At 37.3% G+C, this 18,648-nt stretch overlaps 1 protein-coding gene across 8 annotated transcripts in view; it reads right to left on the bottom strand.

The window, feature by feature from the left end:
* Window positions 1-2,121: 2,121 nt before the first annotated feature.
* ATP11B (ATPase phospholipid transporting 11B (putative)) overlaps window positions 2,122-18,648 on the bottom strand; it is a 71,485-nt gene continuing 54,958 nt past the window's right edge. For 2 of the 8 annotated variants that reach the window (XM_062582773.1, XM_062582775.1), the window contains exons 29-30: window positions 11,155-11,288; window positions 7,258-7,439 (exon numbers count right to left, since the gene is read on the bottom strand). In XM_062582773.1, coding sequence (XP_062438757.1) covers window positions 7,358-7,439; window positions 11,155-11,288 — 216 coding nt within the window. In that variant the 3' untranslated portion in view covers window positions 7,258-7,357. Of the gene's footprint in view, window positions 3,259-6,352; window positions 7,440-8,314; window positions 11,289-15,105; window positions 15,229-18,648 lie in introns of those variants that run through there. The other 6 variants (XM_062582771.1, XM_062582774.1, XM_062582776.1 and 3 more) reach the window with 5 other exon arrangements.

The raw sequence follows: 18,648 nt of genomic DNA, 5'->3' as shown, positions 1-18,648 counted from the left end.
TCACCACCTTTCCAGGGATGGAGGTGAGGCTGACCGGCCTATAGTTGCCTGGGTCCTCCTTCCTGAAGACTGGAGTGACATTGGCTTTCTTCCAGTCCTCAGGCATCTAATTCTCCAGGACCTTTCAAAGATGATGGAGAGCAGCCTGCCAACAACATCCGCCAACTCCCTCAGTACTTGTAGGTGTATTCCATCTGGGCCCATGGATTTGTGGCTGTCTAGCCTGTCCAGATCTCTAATATCTGATCCTCCTCAACCAAAGGAAAGTCTTCCCTTCTCCAGACTTTCTCCCTCATGTCCAGGCTCTGGGATTCATGGGGGCTGCCTTTAGCAGTGAAGACTGAAGCAAAGGCAGTGGTCAGGATCTCTGCCTTCTCTGTATCCTTCGGCACCATTCAGCAGTCCTCCTCTTGCTGATGTATTTGAAGAAGCCCTTCTTGTTGTCCTCAACATCCCTTGCCAGGCTCAATTCCAAATGGGCCTCGGCCTCCTCGTCGCATCCCTGTGTACTCTGGCCACGTTCCCACAGTCCTCCCGAGCGGCCTGTCCCCTCTTCCAGTCTGTGCACTTTCTTCATCTGGCTTTTTGCCAGGAACTCCTTGCTCATCCATGCAGGATGGGCCTATCATAAAGTATTTACTTTATATATAAATGCATATTTAGTATAGTAATGGATTTAGTTTTTTTTTTCCTGTATACTTTAAAATATATATATGCCTATAGATTAAAATTGAGTAAGTTTTTAAAAAAATGTATCTATAAAACTTGTCGAGACAGAGTGTGATAGTGTGTGTGTGCGCGTGTACACACACACATGCACACGCACACAATACATTTTCTGAACTCAGAAAAGATCCTTGGTTACACGCCTTCCGCCACCCCAGCCCCCAAGCATAGTAGTGTAAATCCTGAGTTTTGGCTGGGGGGGGTGTTATTAGCTTTCCCCAAACTACAGCGTCCTAAGAGGTTGTGGATATTTTTTTTTTTTGAGGAGGAGGAAGGTATATTTTATAATTCTTTGCACAATTTTATGTAATACACAAACTTAATCTATACGTGATTATATTTTTTATATGTACATATATAAATGTGTGTGTATATTATATAGAGACATTTTCTATATAGGAAATACATGAAGTGCTTATCTCTCTCTCTCTCTATATATATACACATACATGCACACACAATTACACCTAAATGTCCATAAGATATGTGCATAGTATATATGATACATTTTGTGCATGTGTGTGTGCATCTAAAACTAGATAATATATATAGAAAAGATGTGCACAGCCCGCTGGACTGTATCCTTTCAGCTATGTTCTTCTACATGCGTGCAGCTATATCTTAGCTACATATGAAAAATGTGTCTGTGTGTTAGTATAAACATTTTGATATAAAGGATACCCAGATCCTGCTAGGACTGTTTATTTGGCTTGTATATTTTTATGAATATTTATATATTATATACATATTGTATATATTCATATACTATTTTATGCAAAAATGCATTTCAATATAATGTATATAGTTACATACATGTTACATATTTGCACATGCATGCCTGCGCACGGGCGTGAGCTAAGCCCCGGCCATGCATGTGCCAGCGCATCGTGCCAGCGAGGGGCCAGGCGGGACCGGGCCGGGGGGGAGGGAGGGTCCCAGGCGGGGTGTGGGGCAAGCGGCCGCCTTCGCCCCCCCCTGCACCCCGACCCCCTCCCACAGCCTCTGCCCCCCTTTTCTCATACTGACACAACGCTTCGGACCTGCTGCAGGCGACCTGGCCTGTGATGGACATCAACTTCAGACCAAAAGCAAAACAGAAATAACACCACCACTAATAATAAAGCCAATGTTACTCAGTAACCTCTCTAATCCCAGGAATATTACAGCTCTTGTAAAAACAAGACTGTTCCTCAATACTCAGAAATCGGTGAAGGCTGACGAGGCGCTGCAGGCACAGACTCCACAGCTCCGTGCCGCAGACCGCACAGCGGCTTCCAGCAGCCCCAGGGCGGCCGGCGCTTTCCGCAGCGGCGAGCACGCCCCGGCGCAGCATCCGACCCTTCACGGGACAGAGCTAATCACATAATCAAAACAGTGACTCAGCTAGAAGTGGAAGTTTTATTTAATAAATATAATTTCCATAAACTGTTTCAGAACATTTACTGACAGAGCTGTACAGTGAGCAAGCAAACCGACTCGCCATCAGAAAGTCTAAAAAGAACACGAGGCAGCCACAGTGTCAGAGGTCCAAAAATCCTTTCTACTAATTATTGCTACGGTTTCCAGTTGTCAATGCCCCTTCTATTTGCCTAAAATTAAGGAGTCAGATCAACATCACCAGACAGGTACCACCCAACGCTGCTTGCACAGACATCATTCAAGTTCTCTCTTCAATAAGAAGCAGCAGAATTGATCGTATTTCAGTGAAAAAGTCTAGAGGATTTATTTTTAAATGTACAGAAGAACTGAAAACTCTAATGGGATCATAACTGGGAATTTTAAAAATATATTCTTTGGTGTAGTAACAACCTCTTAGTTACCCCTGAAAGTGAGTCTAATTTTTTTTTAACCGTTTTCCCCTTTCTGAACTATATGCCCCATGGATTACCTTTCATCCCATTGCCAATTAAAAGAAATCTGTGAATGATTGGACTCTGATGATATATGAAGTAACTCCCTTTAAAACTGCTCAGAAAGAAAATAATATAAACCACTGCACATTTAGGTACATTTGAGGGACTCCTTCCGGCAGGTCACGCTATGCTGTAAACTGCAGAGATTTCCACAGGGCGGTCCCTCATACCACTTCATGTTACATACAGAGGTCTTCTGGCCATGGACCCTCAGGGTTTTATTCATGTCCATGCATTTATACATACCAGAAACAACAACAAAAAATCGGATCTACGGTGATGGCAATTGTATCTACTTATTGTAAAACAACATCATAGTGTGGCAACAGCTAGAGCAAGGCGAATACTCCAGAGTGACGAGAACATTCATTTTAATGAAAGCCACAGGAGCTTTGGACAGCACATGGGCCTCTACTGAGTTATTTCTGACGTCTCCGTGAGCAGTACTTAGCTGGAGGAAAAGATCTGTCGAAAGCAGAAGCTTTGCAAATACAGGTGCAAATGTATTTCTAAGACGATCAATGGCAAGAGCTGACAGCCACGAGCATCCAATCTGTCCTCCTATTTATAAATTATTAGGTCACTGAAACAGGGAGTAGAAACCAGACAAATCGCGCCACTGAAAGCAAACAACAGAACAAAAGGACATACAAAACAACCATGGATAAAAACATTTGCAGAAGAAACACATTTTTTTTTTTTCAAAAAATGAGTTCCTGCCCCTCCCCCCCCCAAAAAAAAAGGAAAAGGAAAAGAAAAAAGAAAGAAAGAAATTCTAACTAGAAGATAACTGAGGAACAGGAAAAAGGCTAAAACCAGTCTGTGTTTCCATGATGAATGGTTCCCCCAGCTCTAGGAATGGAACTGAAAACAGTAATGATTATAAAACAATGCAGTAGTAATTGCACATTTACGATGGTTACATAACTGTTGGGTATTTCACACCAAAAACCCCAAGACATTCTCAAAATAAATGGTTCAGAAGCATATCGGTTAAGCAATTTTCAATACTGAATTTCATCAATACTGCTGTGTTATTTAGAAGTATAGAAAGTGTCAGATAAAACATTAAAAATAACATAGACTACTGATTCAACAGTGTTGACACATTTCTAACACTAGAAAACGAGATTTTTGCCAATATAGAAGTTATCCTATCATAAAAAAATCATGTGTCTGAAAGTATTACCAAACATTTCCCGTAAGAAATTACAGTTGCCTAATATGCATTCTAGGTTGCATAATCTTTTCTCAAATAAGCTTTTGCACAAGTAAGTCCTTCTGAAAATGTAATGCCAAAGTTTTCAGCATTCCTTCCTCCGCATTTTTGGCCTCTTCCCCCTTATAACCTTAAAAAATATACAGAATATTTCAAGCAAAATATATACATTTCAGTTTGCAATACAATTCATAATACTCGTCCGTCTGTTTTTCATCTTTTCCACTGCACCTTAAAAAAGCATGCCTTTGGCAACTGAAACTACAGTTTTTCTAAACAACGAATATCAAACTCCATTTTTCAGGAAACAGGAGCTAAGATCAGCTGAGGATTCAATCCTATTCTGAAGGTGGCTGTGGAGAAGGTGCTCTTTCAAAAACACTGCATAGTAAAGGCTGACTAAACACCGTTCTTGCGTTAGCGAGCTAAGGATGTCTAGCGTAGGCTTTTCCGCCGTACAGGAAACGCTTCTTGAAATCCTCCACACACTTCAAGGCTAAGAGGTAATTCTAAAACATTTCCTCTGTGTGGCAAATTCTTCCTCACTCATTCACTCTAAATCAAAAAGATTAATGCTACTGTTAAACTAAATTAGATATATTTTGTCTTCTTTGTGTAGAACCCTATACCGTGCCCAAAGTATGGTGAACGTCTCATACGCTTTAGAAAAGTATACAAAAGCTTCCTTCCTTGAGTAAAAGCAGTTTTAAATGATTTGTGACATTAACAAAACACAGTCACTTTTCCCATCTACAATATCTGTCAGACTAAAAATCTGGTCTTAAGCAAACCAGCTATACATTTTTATTAGATTAGAAATTACTGATTTAAATTTACTGCAAATAGAAAAATATACCTTAGCAGACAGACGGATTCTTAAGTTCTTCCTGAATTGTTTAAATGCATGTTTCTTCGGTAACCTTACACACACTGGGAAAAGGGAAAGTAGGGGGAAAGGAAGAAGAGGAGATGGAAGGTTTTAAAGAAACACATCATGAATGTAAATTATTCTTCAAATATAGGACTGTGCTTCCTTGGCACAAATGTAGTCGACATATTTGTATGGCAAAAGCCAAAATACATGTATGTACGGAACTGAACCGATATAAATGCTTGGAGCGGGGCTGTAAATCAAAGTGTCAGTCTTTTTCCACGTGTAATTTACCATTGCTTAGAGTTCAATAAATGGTACACTGACCACAAGACTAATGAGGTTATATGGCGACACAAACTGACTGGATGATAAGAACGTTATGGCTGACATGGACACACAAGTACTTTTGAAAAGTGAAACACTGTGGTTTAGAAATAAAATACACCGCTAAACAGCAGATATCTGATTAGAATATTGAAGAAAACAAAAATTCCTTTATATCCATGGCAGTATAAAGACTGCCTCAGAAAGAGAAATGACTGAGAAGCATTATTTTAACAGATTTAATACTATAAGGTATGAAGAATATCACAGGAGTAAGTGAAATCCTAGTGCATTTCCTTATTTTGGTATATCTAGATAAAAGTCTTCCTGGGGAATAAGGAGATGACAGTCAGTTTATTGCATCTTTGCATGGTAACCAGATCTCGAACCAGGTCTCGAGAAATACATGCATTGAGTGACATGTTAATATGTATCACATGCAAGTATGCAAGACTCGATTTTCAGACAATGATTTCTTAACATGATCTGGATCCTCAATGTGGGGATGTAGCCTTCAATTTAAATTTTCATGCTTAAGCTACACTGTGAGCAAGTAACTACGAACACTGAATTTATACTTATTGTTTCAAAACAAAGTTGCAATGACAATTTATTAGGCAAAAGGTGCTTTTAAAAAATGAGATCTTGATAGTCCACCAGTTTCAACAGCCTTCAGCCTTCCATGATTCAAAGCTTCAGAATGAAGCTTTCAGTCATTATTGTAAAAGTAAAGATCCAGGATGAGAACTGAAATAATACCAGTTAAGGCCACGAACAAAGACAAATAAAGGAGTTGTTTGGGATCAGGAGCATCCAAAGCATCTGATACCAGGAGAGCTGGATCTCTCCTACGCTACCTCTCCTTCAGCTCACTGAACTCAGGAGAATTTGGCATGTCATAACAAGAGGGACAAAATCCTCTAGCAACAGCCTAGGCCCCACTGAGATGTCACATCAGCAGGCTAAAATTCTGTCTGAATTATTAGGAAAAAAAAAAATCTTTGCCATGTAATTTGCTTGGGAGACTGCACATAACACAACAGCAGAAACCTGTGGAGAGCAGCTATTATCATTTTGTCCAAATCCTAAGCTTCACTATATCTTTATTTAAAAGGTAATTTTAGGTGCTATTTACAGTCAGGGCTCTACTTACAGTGTATTCTACCACTATATCTCCTGCATCTAAATATAACTAGTAGGTTCGGTTGTCCTAGTAGAGTGGAGTAACAGACGTTGCCACCCAGTCCCAAATAGGCAGACACATTTATACTGGAAAAAAGATGTACCTGCAAGACATACTATTCAAAGCTGCACCTGCGCAACTTGTTTTTATTGGCATACTTAGGTATCAAAACATTGCCATCAGTGTGTCAGATCCTTCAGATATATGAAGATAATTAAGCATTAATTATATCTTCAAAGTACAACATGACCAAATATAAATACATTAGAAAGAATGAAACATGCAAAAATTCTCCAACTTTAAAAGATTATTCAAAAAATTTATGCTAGTATGTCACCTGCAAAATCAACTTCACATTTTTCTTTCCCATTTTTCCAAGTTAGGATCAATAATTGTCAACAAAACATCCGGGCATAATGAAAAATGACTGAGTTCTAAAGAGAATAGTTTTTTCCCCCTTATTCTAGATAACCGTTCTGGAAGTTAACAGTCTTTTTCGAGGTGATGAAAACCATACTGCTATTCACTAACCAGCATAAATATTTGAACTGCATTTTGCTCTCAAAAATGACTAAACTGATTGCTTACAGAATATAGTAACCGTCCACAGAAAAAAAAAAAAAAAAAGACCGATTTGCAAACTACCAAGACAGCAACTGTGAAAGACAGCTCAAAATGAACATGTGTATGTGAAGTGAAGGATCACCATTGAAAACATAGCTTACTGTATTTTCACTCAGTATATTCAGTTCTATTAGATAACTTGAATTTGGGAGGAGAAAGATTTTGCCACTGTGTTGCAGTGACATTTGAAGTATCAAATGCAGGATTCCAATCTGTTAATATGGTAACAAAAAGAGATTAAATGGTCAGAAGCAAAAGCATTCCTTATTAAAAATTATTTAGCAACTTGGGGATATGATTAGAAAAAAATATTGTATGCAATTACTGTCCAGATGAATGTTATGCTAGGCCACAAGACAAATCAGTTTGTGCTGAGACGTTTAGGTCATGCTAGTCTTTTCTAGGGCAGGGATACAGCACTGAACTCACTTCAAAACCTGCTATAGGTATGTGAGCACCACATGGCTTCCACAAGGCAATTAGAAATGTCCCTGTTAACAAGTGGGTGAGTCCATTGTGGAGAGAGTCAAGAAGCTTCTGTCGTTGGCATAGAAGGGATCCGATGAACTCCATGATCTAAAGTAACAATAAAAGAAAAGTTTGGCTGACTGGGAACCTATAATTTAGAGGTGAGGAGAAAAGTCTACAAAAACAAAAAATAAAGAAAATCAAATCACGAGATTAGGCAAACATAACTCTAAAATACTAATTGATTAATTTCATGTAGACACCCGCAATTCACAGGAACTCTTGAAATTACACTGCAATCACCAGTGCCAACGATGTAAACATCAAGTCTATGCTTGCCACGAAGGTAAAGTTTACCCACAACTACAACCAGGGGCTGGTGCAGGCCAGTGTTACAACTAAAGTTTTAATCTTTTGCCCCAAGAAAACTGAATTCTGTATGTATAAGTTCAGGTACTGTGAATGCTACAGTTCCATTTTAGCATAACACCACTTTAGTAAAGCCTTGTGATGTGCCCAGCTAACTGCAGTATCCAAATATATTGGTGTTCTAATGCTAAGCCTCTGTGCTGTCTACAGATACAGGTACGTAAAACTTATTCCAACTTACCTACAGCCAGGAACCTATTTCACCACTAACTGTTGAATTTATTTAAGCCATAGATTATGGCAACAGGAGAAATATTTACGATGTCACAGCTTTTGATTCAGATGTGATCTAGCAATGTCCTTCTCTTAAGGGTAAATCACTTCTACTGGTGAATAAATACTGCATAGAGGCCACTGTTCGTGGCTGAACTATTGATGTGCATTATTGTAGGACTGTATGTACAACATTGAAAAATAAAAGGTAGGAAGGTAGGAAATGCAAATATAAAGAATTTATCCTCCAAATTCACCTCTGTCAGAAATCTGCTGTTTCTTTAGAACTTTTACACACGGTGCCTTGACAAGAGAGTATATGTGATCCAGCATTCTCAGTATTTTAGTGACTGACAAATTGACAGACAATTTAATGAAACAGAGACACAGATATGCATTTTACCATACTATGATACACATTTTCTAATGGGTGAATGAAACTATGGAAAATACTTCTTGAATACATTTAAAAAACAGCAAAGCAACTACAAGAAACTATATTCCCGTGGCCCTCTACTCCAAGCATTTGTACAACTTTGATGAATCAAAGTTTCTATCAAAATTTGATACAGTATTTGATTTCACGTTCAGTTATCGTATTTGACAGAACATCAGGAGCACATATTTGACCGACTATCAGGAGCACACAGAAAATACAATACAAGCTATCTACATCAACATTATTTAAATAGTGATCCTCACCGCACAGCGCTCTTACAGGCAAGATATTTACAGGTATCAATTCATTCAACGAAAACAGTTTGCAGCTACCTCTCGGTTGAATAAGAAGTTGTTTTATACAGTACAAACACAAAAGACATTCTGTTTGGGACTGCGTGATCTTCTGAACACATCAACTACTAGGTAAAATCAAAGCAGGTCAAGCTTGGGAACAAATGCTAAACTTAAATTTATAAGCATTTTTAAATCTCCAGATAGATTTCTTAATTGAATCTTCAGCTTTTCACAATTTGCAATTATCTCATGTGATTTAAGTAATTAGTATATTAATAAAATAAACATTCATATACTGCACAGAAAAGTGTGGGAGAAGAATGTAAATAATTCCTTCCTAGTAGCTTCACTTTTAGACTAGGTTTTAAGCGTAAATGGCGAGTGGAAGGAGTGGAAGACATTGAAAAAAAAAGTAAGGGTAAAATAAACTATATTGTCTTCTTTCTAGTTCTACCATAAGTAAAATTAAGTGCAACTAGAAGACGGTTAGGAGTAATTTCAACCAGAGGCCGAAGCAAAAACAACAGAACTTCAAGCCCTTAGTGTAGCACCAAAATAGTTTTGCATATTCATTTAATACAGATGTTCTGGCAACTCCAAAAATATTTAGCTAGGTGGAACTGTGTGTGACAATTAAAAGTAAACAGAAAAGAAACCTGAGAATAAGCAGTGTTCAAAAAGTGCCTCACGTTCTGTCAAATACGATTTTCTCTTCAGTAAATATTTTTAAGTTCTTAAAGAAAATGAGTGGAAAAGGAGGAAGCAGTAAAAATGTAAATCCATAGTAAAAAACAGCATACCTACCTTATATGAATATCTGACATTAAAGCAAACCTTAACTAAAAATCTACATTTATTAGATAACAATAAAATGAAAAAGTAGCCAAGTTCCTCATTTGCAAAGCACAGTTTTACAGAGGACAAGTTAAAAAAAAAAAAAAAAAAAAAAACACCAAGAAACCCCTTTTCAGTTAGCAAGCACTACCAAATTGTTGATTTTTAGACCAATCAATGCTCACCTTGTAGATTAAAAATTCTATTAAACTGTTTATTTTATACATCATGCCCACCTTCTATACAGCAAGAGTTTTGATAAAAAATGTATTTGAGCATAACAGTTCATTTTTTCAGATGGAATGAAACATTTTGCATAATCATACCCTAGATTTGTAGAAATGTTGAATAAAGTTTCATAAGCAAGCCAGGATAGAGAAAATGACCGAAACTACAGACACCATGTTCAACACAAGTCTCAAAACAGAGATGTACTTCATACCAAGTCAATACCTAAAGGAAAAATTCAGAACTGACAAAGTATGTCAGCGAAAGTTAGTTGCACAAGATTTTATACTGAATGAATGATATCACATCCTTTAACTAAAAGAGACAAAGTTGTTCAAATAAGAAACAGGTTCCCTTGAAAATGTGTGACGTGAAACTTCTTCAGGTTTGCTTTTTGATTAACAAAGGACTATGATATCATTCCGGGATTAAGAGATTATGATGTACAAAAGACTATATTTATTTCTTCCCCCAAATATTTCCATGTTTGTTAGCTGTCCCTCTTTGTTCGGAAATGCAAAGATGGCACATCAGCAGATTTAGTAAGAACTTTTATCACAGTTACGCCTGCTGCAAGAGCAGTATCACTCCTTAGAAGTATTTATGGGTACTCTAACATGTTTTTAACCCACTGGGGTTTGTTTCACACGCATGATTTGAGAAGGAAAAGATTTATTTAGCACATACTTTCAAATGGCACACATGATTTTGACAATATACCTTCTAATACTGAAAAAAAAAAAGTTAAAATTCTTAGAACCTGAAGGCTCTATTCTGTCAATTGCTTAGATTTTAGAAATAGATTATAAAAGTTATACTACAAAAATATTTAATTTTCATATCAATCAATGGCTGAAATATTTTAAGACTCTCCTTCCAATAACGAAGTTCTATTTAAGTGCAGGGAATGTGAGCCTTTTGTATATCTTCAGAAGTAATGCAAGCTCCAAGGTAAATATTTGGAGGTTGTACATCAAGAACCAAAGGGAAAAGTCTTTTGATTTTACAAAGAACTCCTGATTTGTGAAGGCAAAAAAAATATAAATCAGGAGAACATACATAGCATTGAGGCTTGATTTTCTAAAGAATGTACAAATCAATAAAGATTAGACAGATATAACACAAGATCTTGTACTAAGCCAAACTAACCGTTTTAACAGAAGTCTTTTGAAAATCACTTCCCCCTCATCCCAAAAGAAAGCACTCAAAAAGAAACAAGAAACTAATCTTTTAGGATTAAAAAAAGTACAATAAAGAGTTGCATTTCCTATTAAATAAGCAAAACCTGCAGCTGGTTTACTAGACATCTATAGCTGCAGGCTCATCTGGTTCCAGTTTATAGGAGAATCGCCTGCAGCAAAGGCTACTGAGAGAAATTCCACACCTGTTGACCCGAGTTGGACTACATCTTCCCATTAGTCGTTCCAGCATTCTTCTAAGAGGTGTGCATGCTGTTTCCCCATCTGAGAAGCAGCACATGGAGTCCAAGCAGTTGATACCTGAACTTGTCTCAGTAAGCTGGAAGGAAGTGGGGGGGGGGGGGGGGGAATAAAAATCATTATTGAATGATTCTAGAATAAAGATGTTATTTTTCAGTTTCTTAGTGTTGAGCATTTTTCAACTTTATAGGGAAACTACAGTGACAAATAACATCACCATTTCCCTTCCTAAGGGCTATAAACACAAACATTTGACCCACTGATCTTGCCAAGGTTTGAACACAGCCTTAACTGAGAGAATGGTGAATGTTTAGCACCATCTCTCTGCTTAATGATGGAAATAAACTGGCTGGCAATTCTGTGTGTTATAGCTATGATGAGTCTCTGGAGCATAGCCTCATGCAGTATAAGCTGTCATGCCTTTATCAACCTCAGTGGAGGTACTGCAATTTATACAAGCTGCAATCTGTGCTATTTTAAGCAAAATATATTAAGAGACAATACTTCAGATCAAGCCTTCAGAATAAAATGCAGCAAACTGATCATAAGCTTTAATTATTCCTCAAGCAGTACTGAATGCAGCTTTCAATAGCAATTTATACCCCTGGCCTAGATTAGAGTAACGACTAAGGAAAAGGAACCAAAGCACATTCCTTATTTTCTAAAGACCTTCATCTAAATACAAACAATAGATATTCAGGAAGTTCAGTCAGATTCGTGCTAGTATGAAGAACAATTCACAATTATTTTCTACTGTTCATTCTTAGTATGTGAGAAAGAGACCCAAATAAAATGAAAGTAGTTATACAAAGATACATGGATTTTAAATGCCATCTATTACCATGCTCCTCTACTATTCTTGAATACAAATCAACTGCAACACAATTAAAATCTAACTGAAATTCAGCACTACTGAAGAGCTGGAGAGAGAATACCTGAAATTGATTTCAGTATCCCTTCCAAAAGGACAAAAAAAGGCAGAATGTAGGGATGCCTTTTTAATTCAATTATAAACCTTCCATGAGAGAATTCTGTCAAACAAATGCCAAACACACGGGTGAAATTTAAGCATCCATTACCTTCTCCTCTCTTGGATACCCGTGAACAAGGAAGTCTGGGAGGAGTCGTCTTAATCTACCGCAGGACAGAGCTCACTTTTGAGAACTTTCCCCATCTTTTCCCACTACGACAGAAGTTAAGATGGATGATTGCTGTCTGAAAGACTCTGGTTTCCAGACCCACCTTCTTTCATGCCACTCACACTTTCCCAATGCAAGGAAGGCAAAGAACCTCAAAGTTTCCTACTTGGATGGTTAACTATGAGGAGACATCTTCCTTCCTAATCCTCCAAAACGGGCAGCTGCACAGATTACAGTTTCGTAACAGCACAATTCCTACTAACAGGAACCAAAGAGTTTTAGAAAGTCAGAGAAAATGTCAGTTGGTGGGGAAAGGAGGGAGCACAGAGGCCAACTGACTAGTCTGATCTTCCATGCCACTGGGAAGACAGAAACTTGATCTGAGCAAAACTGGTGTTGACTTATGTTATTTCCCATACCCCCTTCCCTCAGTTCTGCTCTACGTTCCCTGCAGTATCCGCAGTTCCTCCCCCCATGCTGCTTAACACAACACCTACAGGAGCGTCAGCAATTACCCACTGTATTAATTTACAGAAAGCATTACAAACTGATACCCATTTCAGCTGCAGTAACTCAAGAGGCCATGAATGAGAAATGTAGTCAGAATGCACACTTCCAAAATATCTAGCACTCACTGTTAAGGTCTTCCCAACACAAAGCGGCATCTAAAATGACAAGATACTTCTCTAAATACCTACGAGACAGGGGCAGAAGCACTGCAACTGAAAGCTCTAGTTTGTTTTTGGTAAAAACAAACAAACAAAACCCCAGGCCCAACAACAACAAAACACAACCACACGTATCAGCAGTTCAAGTCTTTGAACTTCCTTATTTGAGGGCCATCATATCTAGTCACAACAGTACTGCCACAGAACATACTGTAATTAAGAACGGCACAACTTACAGCTTTGCAAAAATAGCAAATACAGCCTTCACAGCAATTTAATACTGCACTCACAATGTAATCAGATGACAGAATATACAGAGAAGGAATTGGGAGGTCAGAAGCAAGCTCCCTGGAGTATATACATTGCTCTTCACTGTAGCGTTCGCAGCATTACAGAACAGAAGCTCTTAATATTCCCATGCTTAAGTTTTAGAAGAATATTTAGTCTGTCTCAGCTTCCCATTTTTCTGAAGCAGCTTAAGTAACATCTTTAAAGCTACTGCAAAAAGCCGTATTACTACAGTTGTATCTAGGATTATATGGACCACATATTTTTATCTAGAATCTACACAACTTCATGAAAAAGTATTCAATAGTCTGAAAACAAGTGCTTGTGCTCACAAAGGAATTTCCTTTAAAATTATAAAACTTCACCGATCCTCTTCTTTCATCCAGAAGGGATGACGGAAGAAAAGTCAGTCAATGTTTTTCAATAAAGACGAAACAAATAGTTTATGTTTATTAACTTAAATTTATTAAAATGCCAGATTAAGATTTTTCACTACAAAACAATCTGGCCACATCATAATGCAATTCACTTTATAACTCACAGGAAACACGGGCAATGAAAAGCAAATATATCATATGCCCAACAGATGCTGGATAATTGAGAAGAGTTTTAGGAACAACTGCCTTCAGTAGTATCCCATTTCTATTTACGACTGTTTCCTGTTACATGTAAACTATTGTGTAAGTTATGGAAAAGGAATCTATTTGATCATACATAAAGGAGCTTGATTATTACTTTCCAATGAATATCTCTGCATTTTTCTTTTCTGTATATTTAATCTCTATCATTGTCTAAGTAACATAAAATATCTCCAGGCACCACAAAGCTAAATCACAACCTTCCCAGCCCCTGGCAGGGAAGGTATGAGGGATAATACTTGCTGAGCTGAGTTAGTCGTCCCAGATGCTATTAAAAACTGGCACAAAGAGTAACCAGAAAGTCTCCCAAATCTACTCCCAAGGACTCCTCAACCCTGGATTTTGGAGAAACGATGCCTCCTCTTCACTTAAATCCTTGGTATTCTCCAGTCAGATACTCATATAAAGAATCATGCTTGAATCATGATTTATGAAAAGCACAGTATTATCCTTTTTTTTAAAGTAGCAAATGTGACCTTACAGAACCTTGGACACAATGTTTACTGTTTATCTAACCCACAGTCAAGTGTAAAGTAATATTAGGAGAGCATTAAGGACACAACCTAAAAATAAATTCAGTTTTATAAGTAGGCATGTTGTGTGTCACCACCTGGTGAATATAGATTTTTACATTTATGCCAACTGCACGGAAGGAAGACATTTATATTATACTAGACTGTCTCTTTTCATCACTTTTCTTTTTGTTATGGACAAAAAGACATAATTTTATATCAAAGTAAAGCCTAACAGCCTAAGGCAGTACAGCATAATGGTCTCCAAAAACCTGAAACATCTTCAGGAAACAAATGGCAGGAGAGTCAATGCTTAGAAAAATTAATCTATAGAAATACCTGATAGTACTCATATTTGGGCTGCAAATAAAATGAGATCTTTTCAAAAGGTAAGATCTGGGATCACAACAACATAATACTTTATAGTATAATGGACCATTTCATGTAATGAATCAAAAAGCAGTTGAAATGCTGAACAAAAGAGAGCGATTCAGTCTGACAAGCAAAACCAAACCCACATACTATGATGTATGTTTCCTGGCAAATTTTAAGAAATATGGGTTAGTTTGGAGATGGCTGCATGACTGATTAAACGTGATAGATATATAAAAATATATATACACACACATTAGGGTAGAGTGGGAGTACTACCTAGTGAACGTAAGAACTGTCCTGCAGGCTAGATGGATCTAGCAGTTGCCTATTGTCCTCCCCTCTGTGCTTGCTTTCAGCAAAGTCACATGCTGAGCTGACTGAACCCTTATCTTCTTCCATCTAGAAGGACAGAAAAGCAACACAACTTATCAAACACCGTGCTTACACTGATTTACAACAATTATCACATTTAATGAACTTTCGCTTTACAGACACGATCTTGAGAGAACAAGGCATATTTACATGGAGAAGAGGCAATTTTTTCCAAGTTAACTGGTGAATCAAACATGGTTTAATCAGTGCACAAGTATTAGAAGCCACTATATATTTCTTGTGCACCACAGATTACAAAAGGGGAAAAGCAGTAATTTTGAAATCTAAACTAGATTTTGGGGTTTATTTTTTCTCTAATAGAATGAATCGTTCCAGTTTGTTCCTCATATTACAGTATTTCCTATATGCTACAAGACAGATATTTCAGCTAAACATTTAATCCCACTGAAACATGCAGTTGGTGCGTTGTTGAAAAGGAAATATATTTAATCCTGTACATCAAATTAAAAACACTCCAGTGTATTTTCTTGAGCTCAGACCCTAGATGCCAACATATCTGATGCCACATGGACACTTCAGACAGTTTGAGATATCTACTACTAGCCTACTGTTTAAACTTGCTCCTTCTTGTAAAACTCATTTTTTAAACCCTTAACATGCTGTATACCCAAAACTCAATTGATTCGTTAGAAAGGTTTTTATTTTTTTTCTTTCTTTTTAAACAGAAAATGGATAAATGCTGACCTCTAACAACTATACCGCCGCTTACAATTTCAACATTTTTATAGTTTTGCTACTCTTCATCTCCTTACATCAAATAAACTCTACCAAAGCTGAATTATTTCATTACTTTAGCATCATTAGACAAAAGTATCTTCAGATAAGTGTCTAATGTGCACTTTCGTGAATAAAGGTAAATATCAAATAATCTGTTTCTCATTCAGTCCCTCTTCCTGCTGGAGATTCTGTGGACTAGTTCACAGATCAGCACTGCCCTATGCTAAACATGACACAAACTCATAAAAGAAGAGATTACACTCAATCAAAGCTCAGCATATTAAGAGTTCTGGTATACTTCACTAGTATGAGCGCATGTTTGCACATGAATAGACTGTCTTCTTGGAAATCATATGTTCCTTACAGAAAATGTAGACTATGAAAGGAACAGAAACCTGTCTGCACTTAACTTTCGTGCCACTGGAGAGGACCAGTATGATAGTTATTAGGAGGGATATCATATGAAGTAGCAACCAGAGGAAAAAAGAATACAGACAAGCAATGAAGGCCTTAAAGACTGAGCCAGGAGTCTTTGAATGGAGACGGCTAAAGAAAGCAGATCGGCACAGACAGAAAGGGAAAACAAGGGAGCAATAAAATCATAGGAGGATAGAGGGGGGAAAGGAATAAAGTATTGGCCAGGCTAAGACACATGCCACTGCTTAGGAGTCACAGATATTATATGCTACGCAGTAACACCCTTCCCTGTAAATAAAAATCTTGTCTATCTTCTACATTCCCTGATATTGTGTACAACGTCAATATAGTGCCCAAATGTAAAACATCCATAAACATAGTTAATTCCATGAGTGATTAGAATTGCCTTGAGACATAAATTGGAAAACATCTATTTCACCAACGATTTCTCACATGTGGCTTAAGATTTCTGACAGTTTTTATCAAGCACAGAGACATCACTTATATACACTCATTTACATACAAACAAGCCTCCCGCCTCCTAGGCAAGACTTCGTAAACAAAGAAAAAACTGAAATGAAATACCAAGAACTTCAGGAGACACAGCTACGGAAGATAGAAAGGAATTTGTTGAAAACGAAGTGCTCAGTCATCAATCTACTGAAAAGTGTAATGCCTGTACCTGAGCTCTGATGCCCAATCTCCTCTTCATCCCAATTCACAAAAGTGACAGTAAAGGTCAGAGGCAAGTGTTTAACAGGCGAGCACAAAACTGCATTTCTGACTTACACAGATCACCCAGACACTTAAAGACCCCCCTCCCAAAGTTGTTAACCATATACCACAAGACATAAACTTGAACATTTTACATAGGCTTGAGAATGTAAGTAAGTGTATAAAAATTGATTGTACCATCACACACATCTTTGCATTTGCATTCATAATTATTCTGTTTTTGTTTATCAGCAGGACAGTAAACACAGTTGCAGAACAAAACATAATTCAGTTTAACCTGGCACTATACTCCTTTCAAGGTTCTTACTACCTGTTTACACAACACAGAAAACACAACCAATATCTGTTCAACAACCTACAAGAGCAAACTGCAGACACAAAGGACATAAAAATTAATACGGAGTAGGCACAAGCGAGATGTCACAGAATTAGCCACTTACTAGTACATCCCCAAACAGTTGTTTCTTCCCACACACTTCCCGCTTGCTTTGCTTTCTCTGCTCTCTACACAGACAACTGCCCTGAACATTACAGAAGCCAGTCAGTGCTCTTTACTGCAAATTCGTTTTTATTCAGTATAGGAAAATGAGTAGTTTCTATCTATTAACTGATTTTCCTTTTTACTGTTTTAGGTAAGGACCCACAGAATAGCTTCTGATCTTCATCTGAAGACTATGAACAAAGAACTATAGATATCTAGAGTCTTTGGTTCTTTCTTGTTCCATTTTACAACTTCAAATAGGCAGTAAAATGCACTCAGGGCATACAAGTCCCTTGCATTTAGATACCTAACGTTAGATACTCCAGTTTAAACAAATACACACATCAAAAATTGGATTTTCATAATTGTTAGTTTTTTCACTCCCTTCCCAAAATGTAATATAAAGAAAATCCCCCCAAACTTGCAAGTATTCTCCCATCCTCAATATTTTAGTAACTACAATGCTACATTTATAGACAGCTTTATTTTTCCTTCACGATCCAGTTGCATAACCCCTAAAATCAGTTTTGAAAAATTTAACAGTAGCTTTTATTTGGTGCACATGTGATGCTTACTGGAAATACATTTCATCTAAAGTTTTAAAAGGTAAATTGTTTCAACAACATTAATAAATCAAGAATTTAAAAAGCTAACCTCCTTTTGCAGTGAAAAAAATAACAGTATGTTTCTAAGTTTACAGTAAGTCTGCAAAAAAAATTTCTTCCCCCCTACCATTTTGCTTCCCTTTCTCCCCTCTTCTTCTTCGTACTTCCCTGTTCTTCCCCCCTCTTTCCTCACTTTTTCTTCTCCTTTCTCTTTTTTTAAAAGGGCTTTTGTTGTCTTTGTTTCAATTAACTCTTAAATATATTCTGCTAATCATTTGAAAAGTCAGCTTCTTCTTGCTACTTTCTTCCAGTTAAACAAATAGGAATTAATTCCTTCAAAAATCCAGGCTGCTTGGGTGCCCTAATACTGATTTGCAAGTATTATCTTAGACACCAATGTGGCCTTACGAAATTATTTAAAAAAAATCTGTTCTCTGAATTATTTCTTGCCATAGGACATAGACATAGATA

Source organism: Rhea pennata, chromosome 9 (assembly GCF_028389875.1).
Source record: "Rhea pennata isolate bPtePen1 chromosome 9, bPtePen1.pri, whole genome shotgun sequence".
Lineage (NCBI taxonomy): Eukaryota > Metazoa > Chordata > Aves > Rheiformes > Rheidae > Rhea > Rhea pennata.
This window is presented reverse-complemented; position numbering and strand designations above follow the sequence as displayed.